This window comes from Sceloporus occidentalis, unplaced genomic scaffold, assembly GCF_023333645.1.
Source record: "Sceloporus occidentalis isolate IW3139 unplaced genomic scaffold, rSceOcc1.0.p SCAF_5, whole genome shotgun sequence".
In the NCBI taxonomy this organism is placed as follows: Eukaryota; Metazoa; Chordata; class Lepidosauria; order Squamata; family Phrynosomatidae; genus Sceloporus; species Sceloporus occidentalis.
Genome location: NW_028316985.1, coordinates 120309764 through 120327684, shown reverse-complemented (window position 1 = coordinate 120327684; position 17921 = coordinate 120309764). Strand labels below are relative to the sequence as shown.

Here is a 17921-nt window from a genome sequence, read left to right as displayed (position 1 = left end):
CCCGGGGTAGGAAGGGGTGGCTTCCAGCTGCCCATCTGTACTGCCCCTTATTCTGTTTTTGCATTTGCTATTTTTTCAAAGCTTTGTTAAGCTTGACATGGAGATCATTAGGATCAATTACAATTTGTCATACTTTTGTGCACCCCTGAGTAACAAAAGTGAAAGAGATAGCACAGCAGTTGTTTGAAAAACAACTATAATTGACAAACTGGTGATATAGGTAGGTATTATTCTTTACTCAGAGCTGAAGATTCTCCAAATACAGTTTAAAGAAAACAATTGAGCCATTTGTATGTCTTCAGCCTCCTTGCAGTTGAATTATTATAGAACTAATTGGAATTCTTGGTGTCATTTGAAACCATTTTTTGACAATATTTTAATGGCTGCACAGTGTACGGCAGGGATGTGTGTGAGCAAGAGATAAAGGTCTAGTGTGCCCAATAAATCCTGTGTTGATCCAAAGGGAGCCAGCCAATATATCATTGTATGTTTCAGCAAGGTTTGTTTTCTGCAGAAAAGAGCACCTGTATGTTACTATGCAAAGTGCTCTTATTACTCTGTTTTGCATTCAGCATCTGAAAGTATTTTCATTAAACATCAGCTGAGATTCTAAAATGTGCTTGTGTAATGTAAATCAACACTTGGGTATTTACACAATCTTCTTTTCAATTTTAACATTGTACAACTGCCTGTGTATCTGCCAGTGTGCCTGCTTAGTATTTTCCAACTGTGCAATGGGGAAGGTACGGTGGCTGCCTTTGCAGTCCCAGTGAATAACCAGGTCCACTGAAGGCACTGATAAATAGTCATGGACCATCCAAGTATGTGGAAATGGATGGATGAAATCCTGTTGCCTAGTCCCTACTAGAATAGACCCATTAATAACTTTTTAAGGGGGAGGGAAATATATTGTTTTTATGCTGTATGTTATTTTAATGTTGTAAACTGCCCGGATTGGTTCGCCACAGGGCGGTATATAAATAAAAATTTATTATTATTATTATTATTATTATTATTATTATTATTATTCTATCAATTGTTGAATGGTTAAACACAAAAGCAAATCCAACTGATTCAGTAACTCTACTCTAGTCATAGAATTTTATGATGACAGTTGTGGAACTCTGCTGGTGTAACCATGCATTCATACAGACGTTGCACAACAGCCAAAAAAGTAAAACTTTTTGTATAATGGAACTTCTATACGGACAAACAAGATGATGATGGTGGTGGTGGTGGTGGTGGTGGTGTTTGAGGCAGGGAACAACAACAATAAGCATCAGTTAAAAAAACATAAGTTAAAACACACATTAATTTAAAAGGACAAACAAGATGTATATATATTAAAACAATCCACATTTAAATCCATCATTTAAAACTCACAATTTAAAACTCATATGGATTAGCCTGCTGGAAGAGATTGGTCTTTAATACTATAAATAAATAAATAGGCCAGCATATTCAGATGTTGAATCTCTTCTGGCAGGTCATTCCAAAGCCTAGAGGTGGCTGAAAAAAAGTCTTCTAGCTGACACCAACAGCATTCAAGTCAACTGTATATATATATATAATATCAGAACACACATTCCTAGTGCACTGAACAATATCATTTAACTCTGTAAAGATGAAAACATGTAGCAAATGGTCAAAAAATATAATGTCAAGCACTATGTAAAACAGGAATGTCTCAGTTGTTGACCAATCGTGAAATAACCAGATCAGACATTATTAGTTGGATTAAACAAGGCCCATTTTATTGACCTATAACTTATTTAACACTTTGAAGTCTGGGAATAAGCAAACTGATAAATAAGTGGAGGAGCAACCTGATGAGGGTCCAGCTCCTAATTTCTTCCCAGATGACCCTTGGGTGAAACACCAGACACTGAGGGCAATCCAAAGGGCTTGGTTGCTATCTTGGACAGCCATCTTTGGAAGGCCAAAACATGGAGGTCTTCTGCTGAAGCCCCATAACTTGTAAGGGAGGTAAACCCCAGTTCAACCTCAAGGATAGACTCCTTTCCACACACCCCAGTTACATGCTTTGTGGAGGCAGTTCCAAACCCTCTGTCACAATGAGGTGTCAAAGTATGGACCGATCTACTATGATGTCCCCCTGCTGCTGGCCTATTTATCAATACCACCTTAAGCCAATTGTCCAAGTCCCAACAGATACATTATGGGATAGGTGAAAAACCACAGGTAATGGGGGGAGTCCTACAATAATAGGGGGGAGTCCTACAAAAAATTATTATTATTACACAGCCCCTAGGCAACCAGTAAAGTTCACACAGCACTGTGAGCAGGCGGGTAGCTTGAATAGCTTCAGCAATCACCCATCAGGTGACACTGCTTGCCCAGTTAGGCCAAGTGGAAACCAATCTGGAATCTCTTCACAGAGGCCATTGAAAAGAGCCCCTCCAATACAGCAGCATTTGTTGCATTGTTTGGGGACCAAATTTAAGAGTCCTAAAATGTTTTAGGACTAAAATACTTAGATATTCCTCCAGAAAAGATCCTAACCTAATGCTGAAAAGCCCATCACATGGTTACCAGGAGATCTGTTTTGTTTGACAACCAGGCATTGCTAAAAAAGAAACTCCTTTTAAACTCACGGATCAGCTGACACTTGGAATCACAATGACTATTCCCTTTCAAAGGGTGGAATTAGAAAAAGGAGACACACAGGGTTACCTGACAATAGTGCTTTACTGAATTGCAACACAGTACATTTGAGTGGGTAAATGTGACATGCACAACTGCAATGCACAATACACATCTGTGTGTGAAATGGCCCAGCTCATTCAGCTATGCTCCCATAACCTTCAACTAAATGCAGTTGTTACAACATGATCAAAAAGGGGGAAAAAGAGGTAGTGTTTGTTTTAATCTTATACTGTAAGCTGCCTTAGGTCCCATATTAGAAAAAAAAAGGCAAGATATGTGAAAGCTGGACAGTGAAAATAGCCAACAGAAATAAAATAAACTCATTTTAGATGTGGTGCTGAAGAAGAATTCTGAGGATTTGGTAGACAACCAAAAAGACTAACAAATGGGTCCTTGAACAGATCAAGCATGAACTCACCCCAGAAGCCAAGATTATTAAATTGAGGCTATCATACATTGGCCACATCATAAGAAGGCATGAATCACTGGAAAAAACAATAATGATAAGAAAACTAGAAGACAGTAAAAAGAGAGGAAAACTGCATGCCAGATGGATAGACTAAGGGAGGTCACAGGACTGAGGCCCAGTATTGACTGGTTCTTTGCACTGGCCTGGGGCCAATATTAGGCCTCCGTAGGGGTGGGCATCCATATGCACCCAGCCCTTCAATCAGCATCCATGTGCTATCTTGCAGTGGCCCTGTCCACACATGGGCATCCACATGGCCAAATGGTTCTAGCTGGAAGATGTGTTATGGCGCTGCATTGAGGCACTTATGACACTTCTAAAAAGAAGCTGTTCTAGGTGGCATGTCGGTGCATGTCAGTGCATGTCGGTGCCACACCATGCAGCTGGTGTGGCACCGACAAGGAGCAAAAATGGGCAGCAGCTGAGCAGAGCTGTGAAGATAGGGGGGGGGGGGGTTGGAGATATGTCATACACACGGTTGCCATGTGTCAAGGTTGACTTGAGAGTAGCTAATAACAACAACAAAAAGAGATAAATGAAATCAATAATTTACAAATGCACAGGAAATAGCATTTTTCTGTGCAGAACACTTTTCTACACAGAAATATTATTTTCTGTGTGGAACATGCTGTTTTCTATGCCAAAAAAATTACAATTTTCAAAATTTGCACAGAAAACATACTGAATTGCAAAGACTCTCATCAGTCTAGGATCCTCCTCATCAGAGTTTCCCAGCACTTGGGGCATATGTTTTTCAACAATTTTTTCAAATATTTTGCATTCTCTTTTGCTTCTTGCATGATAAGTGTACAGTTGTGTGCCATATGCCTATCTTACCTTCTCTTATGTTCCACTATCTGAATATATCCATGTTTATAATTTTGCTGAGGTTCTTATTTTTATGACCTGGATCCTGGGTTAACATTTTGACAAATGCCATTGATTCAATGTATCTACTCTATCTGGGAGTTACAATATAATTCAGGCCATTATATGCTTTTTTTTTTGTCCTTTGTATGCAGAATGAAAGGGGGCGGGGACTTTGTTCACATTTTGTTACCAACAAAACACTCTAGGACATTATAATAATAAAATGAAGATATTTGGTGAGAACAAGGGAGAGGGCCTTCTCAGTGGCTGATCCCAAGGTTTGGAACTCCTCATCCAGAGAGGCCCATCCCTGCTCTCCTTTTGGTGGCAGGTAAAAACACTTTTGTGCTGTCAGGCTTTTTAAAACTAATAAGGGTTAGGATTTTAAATGCTCTAAAATTCAGATTTTAAGAGAGAGGTGTGTGTGTATTTCATTGTCAATGTTGTTAACTGTCCTCGAATTGCCCCCAGGGTTATATGTATGTGTGAGTGTCTGGCTTTGCCATATAAGCACACCCCCCAAAAAAGTTCAACAATCAAATATTAAAACAACAAAATGTGGGTGTAAAATGTGGATGTGATTCCCTCAAATTCAAATAAAGACTTTAAAAAAGATAGTGTCTCCACCAGTCACCATTTTTCAGCATTACTAATTTTAAATCCATTTTAATAATTTTAATTTTTAATGTTTTTAATTTTTTTAACTGCTTAATTTTTTTAAAAAAAGTTTATACTTTTTAATGCTTTTGTACTAATTTGAATTGTTTTACATTTCTTGTTAGCCACCTTGAGAGCCTCTATTGGGAGAAAGGCAGGGTATAAAATAAATAAATCAATATGAATGAATGAATGAATGAATGAATGAATGAATGAATGAATGAACGTCACTGGAGGCAGAAAGAAAAGTTCTCCAGAATCAAGCAGGAATCAGGATGAGAAAGCTGATGGGATTTTGAAAAGAAAAAAAAAAAAACACCATGAAAAGAAGACCAACAGTTTTTCATATCCCTGGCAGAGAGAACATCCATCCAACTAGTGCAATTCCTTTGATAGTTAAAGGAGGAGAAGCTGAGGGAAATTAGAGGAGAGGAGAAAAAGAGACACTAGGTTCATCTGTATTGTATGAACTGGTTTGTACTGAACATTCAAGCTAAGCCCAAATGATTTTTCAAATATAAGGGCCTAATTAGTGAGCTAGAAGCACTCTGTTCAGGTGAGGCAAAATAATATAGTTCAGAAATAAAGGCAGTTTTACCAGACTTTAAGAAGCCCGTAAAATGTCAGTGAGCTTTTTCTCAGTTGTATGAAGAGCACAGTTAATTTCCCAAGTATTTTCATTTTGACTTTCAGTGTGAAGAACTGATAAACTGGGATTTAAAAAAATCATGTTCTGTATCTGACACCTCATGTGTATTTTCAGAAGCCAAATGTCTATGTGTAATGATGCTATTGTTGGCCAGGATATTGGCTATTACCCTTTAAGTCTCCGCCTGAAATGAATGAAGAGACAGTTATAGGACCCTTCAAATCAATTTTCTCTGGATTCCTGCCATCCGGGTTTCTTTGGGCCAAATTGTTCTGGTGACCAGGATAATAGATTTAGCACACAGCCAGAGAGTGAGAGAATAAAAGAGCTGTATAGACTGACCATTAAGGCCAACCTAGGGGCAGAGATGGGGTGTGGATTCCATACGACACATACCGCGACTCTGCACCCAGGCCAGCATGACACCATGTGCCACACCACATGGCGCGTGGCATCACTGTGCTCCTCTGGTGCTGTGTTGAGAAGACGCAGTGGCAAAGGAAAACTAAAAAGCCATGGCATTGGCGCTACGTCACCCTTTCCATGGCACAGAAAGGTGCCACTTTTTGTGACTCCTTTTTGTGCCATGGAAAGGCAAGGTTGGGGCTGCAGCATGTGGTTGCCATGCCACCAATCCGACTCAGAGAGAGGCAGCTGCAGGGTTGGTCTGTACAGCCCCAAAGTTACATGACCATGGACCAAAAGAACCTTCATAATGGTTCCTTTAGGAACTATACAGGGATGCCCTCTCTCTCCCCCTATTGTTTATTATTACTTTGGAGGTACTACTTAATGACATCAGACATGATAAAAACATTCAAGGAACACGTGTTAAAGACAAAGAATATAAACTCCAGGCTATTGCCGATGATTTAGTTATTATTCTAGAAGATCCAACATGTAAAGCAAGTAAAGGATTTATTCCAAATAACAGAAGATTTTTGGGAAGATCTCTGGTTTTAAAATTAACCATAAGAAGGCAGTTCTGTTGATTAAAAATTTATCCAGTCAGGAAGAAGAATACTTAGAAACTATTACAAACTGTGTAATATTTTTTTTCTTTCGTTATATTGAATGACATAGAGAAATGTGGTAAAAAGAGAGATATAATAAAATAACTACTATCAAATAAAACTTGATTTTAAAACTACAGGTAAACACAGCATTTATTATTGGAAGTATACTATGTATGTATTGTATATAATTTGGTTGTTGTTATATTAGAAATAGTTATATTTTTAATGTTTTTGGAAATTTTTAATAAATATTAGAATTGGGGAAAAAAGACCTTCTTACTGGTGGGTAAGAAGAGGGCTAGGATGTGGAGCTGGGTGTGCTGGGAGACAGACAGTGCAATAAAGTTTACAGTGTTTATATCTACAGAGGGTATCTATGATTTTGTTGTTGTGTGCCATCACATCATTTCCAACTTATGGAGGCCCTAATATGAACCTATTGTGAGATTTTCTTGGCAAGTGTTTTCAGAGAGGGTGTGCCATTGCTATCTTCTGAGGCTGGAACAGTATGACTTGCCCAAGATCACCCAGCGGATTTCCATGGCCGAACCAGGATTTTAACCCTGTTCTCCAGAGTCATATCCCAACATTACACCATACTACACCACACTAACTATAGTACACAAGCACAATTATAGACAATATCAGAGAAACATTCCTAGCTGGAACTCCATATTTACTCAGGAATGTATAAATTATTTCTATTTCTGGATCAAATTAGTTATGATGATGGCAAACCAAGGAACCAGAGAAACAAATGACAGTGACTGAACTTGCAAATTTGGCTGCTGGCAGGGAGGTCTATGAATCTTGCTTGTGCATACTTTTTGCCCAGGGATGTGAAAAATGCTTATGCCAAGGATGAATTAGTATCTACAATACAGTTCTTTATTGCTGACCAGAGATCCAGCAAAATCAATTTATAACATATAAAATAAAATTTAAAAACAATTAACAATTTGTCAGTTTGTACAGAGAGATAATATCAAACACTGATATCTTGATATCTTCTCCATATCACTTGCCTTGTTATCTTCTTTATATCACTTTCACATATTTTACTCATAATGCTGTCTCTTTTCCACATCAATCCCAATTTCTCAAAAACTGAATATTTAAATATGAGTTTGAATATATATTTTCTCCCAAAATAGTTAAGTCTTATGAGTCTTAGGTTTGTCTAAACAGATTTTCAGGGATCCCTTACAATCTAATTACAAGAAACTCAAAATACTTTACAGTTGTACAGTTGTTGATGCTAAGAATATTATAAATGTAGCTATCTCGAGGCAATATCTCTTCAGACCTGATAAATGATGGCTGATATCCAATGGCAATCTAGTGATATGTTAGGATGATGTGATAAGGAGAAGGTATTCACCTTTCTTTCCCAAAATAATTATTTGCCAAAATAATATTGTTTAATTTCAAAAGAAAAAAAATTAGGAGCTGATAAGTCTTGCTAGAGGTAATACTCATTATATTCTGGGTTCTCTTTCTGATAGTACACATGTTTTTTTTTCTCTCTTTCACACCACCAGAAAAGGGAAAGGGGTGAATAAGGTAAGTGTGTATATGTTGTTGTTCTTGTTGTGTGCCTTCAAGTTGTTTCTGACTTCTGACAACCATAAGACAAAACTGCAATGAGATTTGGCAAGATTTGTTCAGAGGAGGTTTGTCATTGCCTTCCCCTGAGGCTGAGAGCATGTGACTTGCAAAGATCACCCCGTGCATTTCATGGCTGAGCAGGGAATCAAACCCTGGTCTCCAGAATCATGGTCCAGCACTCAAACCACCATGTCACACTTTCTCCTGAACTCCTGGACATAGAAGATGGAGACCAATGACCAAATGTGCTCCTGAACATAAACGACGGAGACTAATGACCAAATGAAAAGAAATATGGTTCTGTTTGTAGCTAGAGCAAAATGAACTCTTATTATTTTCATTCTCTTGGCTTGTTTGCAAAAAAAGAAGATTGTGCTAGACAATAGAAAGGCCCTCTCTTTTTTAAATTATTTGCAGAGAAGCTAACTATGTTAAGGGACAGATGTTTTCTGGAAAAGGATTTTAGTATTTTCTACCTCTTCTGAGCAGCATATTTAATGTATTTTTTGTATTGTATACATTAAGTTGTGTATATAGTATAATGTTAATTTGTGCTAAAACTATGTTCAAAATGGAGGTAGGAAGATTGCTTTGCATTCAACTGGAAATTCACTGGCACTATGAATTCAATCCCCCCCCCCCAAAAAAAATCTGAAGGGGAATGAGAATCTTCTTGAGTTTTGATGTTATGCATTTTCACCTTATACTAAACTGGTACATCAGTGTAAATAATCTATATATCACAGAAATGTCATAATTAAAAAAAACAAAACAAGGAAACCTCATGGCTCCAGTGAGTTCTTTCTAAGACTATGAATGAGCAAATAAAATACTTGAAATCTCTCACTACTCAGAAATGGAATAGACAAACATAACAATATCTGCATTCCTAATATGGAGTAATAAATAAATAAATAAAATATTTTGAGAGTACTTTACTCTCAGAATAAGATTTTAATCCATGTTCTGCATGTTAAACTCCTGGGAACTATGTCATGGCTTTGGAGAACGTGTATTCCAGTTAGGGTTGCCAGAGCAAATATTGGGGAGGGCTTCAACCTTCAGTAGAATTGTAGAAGGTGTTGTTTGCTGCTTGCGTGTTCTTTCAAGACACGATCACATAGGCCAGAAAACCCACAGAAAACTATGGACACTAGCCATGAAAGTCTTTGACTTCAGTTTTAAAATGATCACATTCCTCAAGTGTTCTCGTTATAAGTGGCTCTATTTGGATTGGAGTGCCAACCTTTTGGGAGTTTAAATGTTTCAATTTTACGGTGGTAAGGTGCTAATAAAGGAATACCCTAAAATAATTCTTATGTACTCTGCTTGTTTCAGTCACGGACTTTCTCAAATTTTATTTTGTGTTATTAAACATTTGGAGCATTTTGATCTGGTTTAGATACATTCCTCACAACATAGCTTCCTTGCAAACACTGTACCAAGGAAAAACAAAAACAAAAACATGTAATTAGCACTACCAAAATATGAGAGAAAGAAAAGGTACCGACTTTCTTCTGGCAGAGACTGAGATCATAAAGTGACCTAAATTCACAAACTAAGAAGTGCAAGCTCTAAAAATACTCTGCTGCTGATTTTTTTTTTTTTAAAGAAAAGATTTCTGTAGCAAGGACAAGGACCAAGTTCTGCAAATAGAAACCAGTTTGGTGAAGAAATGGGGCTGTCCAAATCACAGGATTTGTATAGCTGCTTATTTCTGAGAGAAAAGCCACGGGAGAATGTCTTTGTCAGGGTATGAAAGTGATAAGAGATGACAGGGAGATGAAAATTCTGTGAGAGACAAACTGGAAAAGAACATATATTAAAAATGTGTCAAAGGGAAAAATAGAAAGCCAGTTGTGACAGAGGTGTCTTTGCATTGGCTTTAGAATTTTATTTTAGTGTTGCAGTGGATGGCCAAAATTTCATAAAAAAATTAGTGAAAACACCTAGCTTTGCAAGACGTTTAAAAAAAAGCATTTACTTTCATAAACTTTGTTATGTTGCCAGCTAACCTTGCTTTATCTCCCTGAGAAAGGGGAAAGCACTATAACTCTCTGCCTTAGACAACCCAGCTTCACACTGTATTGACTGCTAACAATTGTGTTGGTTAAAGATGCCTGTCAGCTAGTGACCGAAGAGGGTTCAAAGATAGTTAAGCTAACTAAATTAATTATTCCATTTAAAAAACCCCAAAGCCCCTATAGTCACATCCCTAGGGTTGTCTTATTAGGTGTGCCAGGTTTCAAGCATCAAAGTTTTATCCTTTTATGTTATGGCTCTGACCCAAAGACACACATCATTTTATTATTATGGGGAAAGATTGAGTGATTGTGCTGAGTCCCAGCTTCAGCTTTTATGTAAATCAAGTCTTTAGTCCTGATGGTTGTGGAGAAAAAAAGGAGCTAAGATGTGCCAACTTTAATTATAGAACTCTCCAAAAGTAGACAATTCAAACTTTCTGGCCCAGCTGCACTATAGCCCTTTCACTGGAATATTACAGCCACAGATTTTGAGAGGCAGCCATTTTGAAAGTGCAGCCATTTAGAAATCTGTTGACACATGGAAATCTACCATATCAAGGAGAAGGTTTCCATTTGTGTGCATCTTTAATACAAGATAATTTTGAAAAACCTGAATCCTATATGAAATGCTTCTGAAGACCATTTCAGATATTTTTGCCAACACACTGCACAGGTCAATTTTTATCAGAACCTTTGGAGAACTGAGGAATATAGTTTTTAAGCACATTATGCCTAGAACAAATTGTCATGTTGATGAGCTCTGAGTACCCATGACATATTTTCATCACAGCATTTGGTAGCTATGGTTCCTAGAAATCCTTTCTTCTATAGTGGTCTTCCTGTACAGTCTACAGACGTGAAATAAATTTGCCAGGCTCACATTTTGTACTTTCTCTCGGGAAGACATCTTGTTTCACTTTTGTGAGGTTTTGCTGCATTTCAGGGAAAAAACAGTGTCATAAGGCTGGACGACTAAATGTACATAACTAAAAATGTGCACATTACACACCAGTATGATTCCACTTTGATTGCCATGGTTCCATCCTATTGAATCCTCAGATTTGTTATTTCCTTACAGCTTTAAAATTTTCAACAAAGGAGTGCTGAAGTAGAACAAAAATGCCAATGGAAAATGGAGAAACTCAACAAGAAAGACACTGACATGTTTTCACATCCCTAATAGAAACTGAATCTAAATCTGTGTACATCAAATTGGCAATTTCTGAATTTGCCCATGTTTGTTATAGGTAAGCCTTGAAAAGAGGGATGTGGGCACTGTAAAAGAGAACCAAACATGACTGAACATCTGTCCTGTTGTCTCTCTTCCTGTGTAATCAATCTGCATTTATAATCAAGAATGTTACTCTCAGTTGTAATACTTAGTTCAACAACAGGCCAATAGTAAACTTTTAGCCGAATTTACACAGCTTTGGATTTAGTTACTAATCAGTGAACTGGAGCATGGGTGATACAGGCAAACATGCAATTCAAATTATACTATACAATGCATTCTTTACTTCTTTTCTGTTTTGGCAAAGAAAACTAGAGGTTCACAAATACTGCAGTGATGAGCTCAGGGGAAAAAAATAAAACATTGATTGCTTACAAAAACTGCCTTTGCAATTGTTTGTGCTGTCACTGAAGACAAGCTTGCCAAAGAAAATATTCTTTGCAAGCCTGAAATGAGAGATTATCTGTCACAATTCTCTGTGTTATCAAAATGGTATAGTATTTGTGTTTTTATTCCATGCTTCAGCATTTCTGCATTACCAGAGGTATACTGTAGCAGGTGAGGAGGACACACAATGTATTCAACTATGGCTTAAAATAAAAACATATCAACCCCTTTCCTCATAAAAAAAAACCCCAAGCACCAAGGAACACGGCAAACTCTCTTTTTGCCTCTCATGAATAACATGAAAAGGAATGAATCCAGTTTGTTTAAAAAGGGTATGTTTGAGAGGCGGAATGAGCCTTAATATACCTAGAAAAATGAACAAAGGTTGCACATTTCCTCATTAGTAAGTCCCATTGAATTGAAAGGTGCCCATTGGTAACACCACCAGTATCTGAAGACTGAGGCCTAAAACACACGGGCAAAAGATGCCAGCTTCAGGTTGATCTGAGGGCACAGTGTGCAGATACCCCCCAGATTAACTGGAAGCCACACTGGGGCTGCCTAAATTGACCCAAACCCAGCTGCAAAAGGAATGGAAAAAAACACTCCTTGTCAGCTGTTTTGGACTGTTGCAGCAGCTGGCCTCCAAACTGTGTTTTCTGTTTGCCATGTCTGTTGCAGGGCCACTCCAAGCCTCTGGGATTTGACCCCTATGGTACCACCTAACACTCTGCAGAGTTAAGTAAGGGTAGCAAGCTGATATTTATAATTTTATACTTTTACTGCCAGAGAAAGGAAGAAGTGGTTATGGGCTTGTGGTTCCTCAAGTGCCAAAATATTTGGTGAGCCTTTATTACTATCCATCCTGAATGTTTGTGGGTGCACCATTTGTTGCTCTGTTACCCAAAGAACAGGTTGGAAGGACAGAGGATTCCCACTAACTCTCAGTAATAGTTCAAATGTTGGGGAAATTAGCTTTGCAAGAGGCTTGGGTACCCTTTGGACTGTGTGCACCAAAATATACCAGTACTAACTGGGAGGACTCTGGGTTTGGGATGAATTAAGGTTTTATTTATTTAGAAAATATGCAGAGTTCTCTCTCTCTCTCTCTCTCTCTCTCTCTCACACACACACACACACACACACACACACACACACAAAGCTATTCACACAAACACAGCATACAGAGCAAACAAAAATGGAAATATGGAAAGGGGATAGTGGAGTGTTAGGAGTTGCAGTGGGGTTATAATTACCTGTCCAATGAAAAGACCATGGGAAGCTGGAGTGGCTTAGACTGGGAGGTCCAGAACATACATAAAGTATGGGTGTATATGTCAGCTGTGTGCTCAGAGGTAAGGTCTGAAACCATGTTTATACTTTAAAACTAGCCCTAGGCAATGGGCTATCTTTGCCAGATAACAAAGGCTGAGTGAGTTATCCCAGGATTCAACAGTGGGATTCCAGACTGGTCGATGGTTGATTGGACTGGGATAACACTGACATGGGTGGATGGAGAGGTTTGCCTGGGAACACAATAGTGGGTAGGCAGAGACAGGTTGGCTTACTGCTTTGGGTGCACAGAGGTTAAGTTTCGAGAGGAGATGCAGATTACCTGAGGGAAGAAAGGAGCACATTAGTTTGATGGTTTTGTTTACCAATGATCCTTTTTTTCCCCTCAGACTCTGAAAGGTCATCCACCTCTCAAAAATATGCTATCTCCACAAATGAAATAGCAAAATACGAAGACCCCATAACACAGCATGGAGTATGTATGAGTGCTTAACACTTCCATCACAGACAAAGAGATGTCTTAGAACAACTCTACTTAGAAGCCAATTGTTCAGGACCAGAGTGTGAATTGGAGCAGGTTGTGGATTGGGGACAGGTGTGGTATAGAGCTTTACCAAATTTGATGTAAACTATTGTTAGAATAGGAAGGCTAAGCTAATCATAGGTAATGAAGAAAAAGGGATTGTGAAAGAATAAGGCCAAGCAGAGTGCTGCAGTCAGCTAGGATGAAAAACTTGCTGATCTAAGAACAGCCATGCTAAGAAGACAAACAGTTCATACAGAGAAAATCTTGCCTGCAAGTAAAACCAGCAAATAATTGGGACAAGTTTGGAAAGAGCTGCAAGATACAAAAGTAGTTCCATTGAATCATCATGGATACAACTAGCAGTTCTAGAACAAAGGGGAACAATAGTTTTTTGTGGGTTTTTCGGGCTATGTGGCCATGTTCTAGTAGAGTTTCTTCCTGACATTTCACCAGCATCTGTGGCAGGCATCTTCAGAGAAACATCAGGAAGAAACTCTTCTAGAACATGGCCACATAGCCCGAAAAACACAAAAAAAACTATGGATGCCGGTCATGAAAGCCTTTGACTTCACAAAGGGGAACAAGCTGGGCAGCAAAGAGATAAGAGAGTACTAACAGCCAACTGTACAACAAACAGATGATTTTGGAAAATCCCTGGTATTGTTGCTACCATCTCCACATCAATATCCATACACTATCTCTCTGTGTACCCACAACTATACTTGGCCTAGCCTGGTGGGACTGTTGAGTATGTCGTATGTGAATGTGAGGCTGTGTGTGAAATTTCTTGCCATTAAAACTTTGAAATGATAAAGTCCTTCCTCAGGTCTCCCAAATACTTTAAGCTGCATAAACCTCTACTGGGAACCACAAGAGGTTCATAACAACACAAACAGGGATTGTCCTTCTTCCAGTGATACACCCAGGCTTTTACTGACATACAGGAAAAGCATACAGAGATTTGTCTTATTTCTCAGTTATAGCAGTACAAGGCATGGGGAAGAACATGACACTCATTAGGCTTTTTTTGTTATACTCTCAGCATATTGACCTTTCCTGTTTGCTTCAGAGCACAGTATTTGGTTTATGCAATTTGCAATTACAATTTATTGCTCTGGAATGTCAACTATTGAAAATGAGCAAGAGAAAAGACTTTATACATAACCATCTGTTCAATTCTAGGCGTATTGAAAAGTGACCCCCCACACATACTTTTCTCAGATCACACGTTCTAAGATAGTTTTGTTCACCAGAAAGGAGCTGTAAATATTTCAAATGTGTTTACAGCTTAAGTGTAATCAGTACTGCAATGAGAGATTTTTGGATGCCAGATGTACAATAGTATACAGAGAAATACCATTTTGCATGTAAGAAACATACAAATATTTCAAAGCTGGCACAGGAAAGGAAATCCATGACCTTGCTGAGACATATAACAATGTATTGATCACTGGTTCAATTTTTAAACGTAAAAGGTCTGAACAAAAAAACTGAATATAAAGCCATAATAGCAAGTCTCTGAAAGAACCTATATATACTAAGGAATAGTTAGCTAGGTATAGGGTGGCTCAAGAAGAAGAAGAACCCTCCACCCATTTCCAAGTGATAAAGAAATTATGGCTACTCAGCCAGTGTATAATGGAGGATAAAGGAGACAGTAAACCAGGAAGCAGGAATAAATGCTGAGGAAGAGATAGAAATATATGCATTCTTTCCTGCTTGTATTCTTCATTCTATCTTACAAAGGTCATGTTCCAGTTCTTTTCAAAACATTTCATACTGATGAATGGATTAAAATATGTGAATATATTATTAAACAGTAAATATTTTTTAAAAGTATGTTACAAAATATTATTATTTTCTATATGGGAAGAAAGGCATCTCCTTCAGTACTGTATCTGGATGGGGTGAGAGTGTTGGCAGGATTATGAGAACTGAAACAAAAAGAAAACTGACAGATTTATACATTCTTCCTTAGATTAAATATTTATGAGCAACTCTCTTCATTAGTGTGACACTAGTCAAAGAATGGTGATTTTACTTTTAAAAGAAGAACTTTTAATTGTATCAGTATTACATTTGGATTTTCAGTTGTGGTGGCGGTTGTTTTTGCCAAAATTAGGAGGAATGTCCTGACAGTAAGGGCTGTTTGACAGTGGAACAAACTCCTTCAGAGTGTAGTGAAGTCTCCTTCCTTGGAGACCTTTAAACAGAGGCTGGATGGCCATCTATCAGGGATGCTTTGATGGTGGGTTCCTGCATGGCAGGGAGTTGGACTGGATGGCCCTTCTGGTCTCTTCCAACTCTATGATTCTATGATTCTAGGCAGTTATAAGCCACATTGAGTTGAATGGGAGAAAATGTAACTGATCTAAGTCTGAATAAAGCATAGTGGCTTGAAGGTAGATCTTCCATGCTCCTCTGTATAGATTTCAAGTGGAAATTGACATTTCATGCATAATTATTATTCATAGTGTCAAGCTGAAGCTTGTTTAGTGACAAAGATAAATAATCAATAAAGCATTGCTGCAACAATGCAATTTTGCTTTTGGGTTTCAAACATGGTGTGTGTGTGACTGTGTGCCTGTGCTCACATGCACAAACCTAGGGCATTAAATTCCAGGTTACTGTAAGTTTCATAAAGCCTGGATTTTGGAAGTTCTTTCATAGCTGTCTTTCCCATTCCTAGTCTTCTTCTGATTTCTTGATTGTATATTTTCATATACATAATGAGATATCTTGGAGATGGGACCCAAGTCTAAACATGGAATTCATTTATGTTTTATATACACCTTATAGACATAGTCAGAATGTAATTTTATACACAATAAAGTTAACAGAGATGGTTAGGGATAGAGTCCAAAAGTGGTGGACTCCCTACCAATACACATCCAGAACTGTAAAAGAGGGAGTTGCTGGAGTGGGATAGTCTGTGTATTTTACTTAACCTGGTTGGCTAGGGTAGAGATAAGTTTGCAAAGGGAACATAATGCAAAGATTGTGTGAGTTTTAAGTGAAATTTTCTCTAGAGACAAAGCATAAAAGAAACCATAACAGTAATAAGTGTATACAGCAGAATAGCTGAAACACTTTTAAAACTGCTGTTTAAATAAAGTTTTATTGTTGTTCAAGAAAGATTTGTCTTGGAACCTGAATATTAACCACACAACTGACATTTACAAATAGGAGAACAGTTTTACACCTAGTTGGTATTTTATGAATAGAATAAAGTGAGGGTCACAAAGAGGTGGCAGAGTCACAAATTAATAAAAAAAAATAGTGTTAAAAGTACAGGTGCTCATGACTATTAAGTGGCAGCAGTGGGGTGAAAAGGCACAGGATACTATCATTGAAGAAACTTAGTAGTGGAGAATAAAGGGGTCTTGTATTATTTAACTTTCTTTGCACATAGATTGCTGCTACATAGACACGCATTAGGGGTGTAGTTTTTTCACTAAGATTCTTCTTGAAAAAAGCAATAATTAACTTTAGCAGCCCTTATTATTCATAACATGCATACAGTTATTCATATACAAAATTCTACATTGCTGGGTATGAAGGAATTTGCCTGATCACATAAACTTCCCTGTTAAATTTCTGTGAAGCAGGGATTTAGACCCTTGAACACTGAACATGAAGCTATAAAGAAGGTTCACTAACCACATCTGGTTGAATGCAAGTGCATTCTTATTATCAGAAATCCAACCTTATTTGTGCCATGATTCATAATAAAATTGGGTCCCCAGTCATGGTGCTCTGAAACAGTATTTAAGAATCCTCTTCAAACCTTCATACACAGTGCTTCAGGATCTAAATTTACGCCTGCTTACCTTCAAACCAGGGTTTATATCATATCCACATTCCTATCCTGAATTTTAGCCATGTGTACAAACTCCTGAACAGTACTGTGTCCAATCTACTTATAGTATACATAGCTTGCAAATCTATATTCATAAAATGGCCTTCATACTGAGGTTTCTGGGTGAAAGCCATAAATTTTCTGACCATCAAAGGGCATTCTTTTACCTGTAAACATATACTGTAAACCTTGCTCTTCCTTCCACTTCCAGGCTTCCTCATCAACAAACAATAAAAATAAAAGTAATTTTAAACAATAATGTGGGTTGTTTTGTTTTGTTTTTGATCAAGCAATGATAATCAAAGTACCACTACACAGAAAGAAGTCCCTGCCTTTTATGAAAATTGCTAGTTACACCTGAACTTTTATAACTATATTCCATCTAATTATGTATACTTTCAAACAACTTTTTAATGTAACCACCAAAATACCTTCATAAAAACTGAATGAAAATGCTAATTATTTTTAAGTGCTTTAATAAAGTTGAGGAAAGAGAGAAGGAAGCAATGACAAATCAGTTCAAATAAGTATACAGTTAAAGTTAAGTCCTTGGTGTAGTGGTTTGAGCATTGGACACTCTGGAGACAAGGGTTCTAATTCTGGCTCAGCTATGTAAACCAACTGGGTGGCCTTCAGAAAGTCACATACTTTCAGCTTCAGAGGAT

General features: G+C 37.7%; 1 protein-coding gene across 3 annotated transcripts in view; it reads left to right on the top strand.

Annotated features, from left to right (window-relative positions):
* SGCZ (sarcoglycan zeta) overlaps window positions 1-17921 on the top strand; it is a 674993-nt gene that overhangs the window by 634155 nt on the left and 22917 nt on the right. Inside the window, exon 9 of one of the 3 annotated variants that reach the window (XM_089526977.1) lies at window positions 11039-11058. The exons of 1 other annotated variant lie outside the window; for it this stretch is intronic. Coding sequence is in view for 1 of the 2 variants with exons in the window: in XM_089526978.1 (XP_089383104.1) it covers window positions 7870-7890 (21 nt within the window). In the remaining variant the exon portion in view is untranslated. Of the gene's footprint in view, window positions 1-7869; window positions 7899-11038; window positions 11059-17921 lie in introns of those variants that run through there. One more of the 3 variants, XM_089526978.1, reaches the window with a different exon arrangement.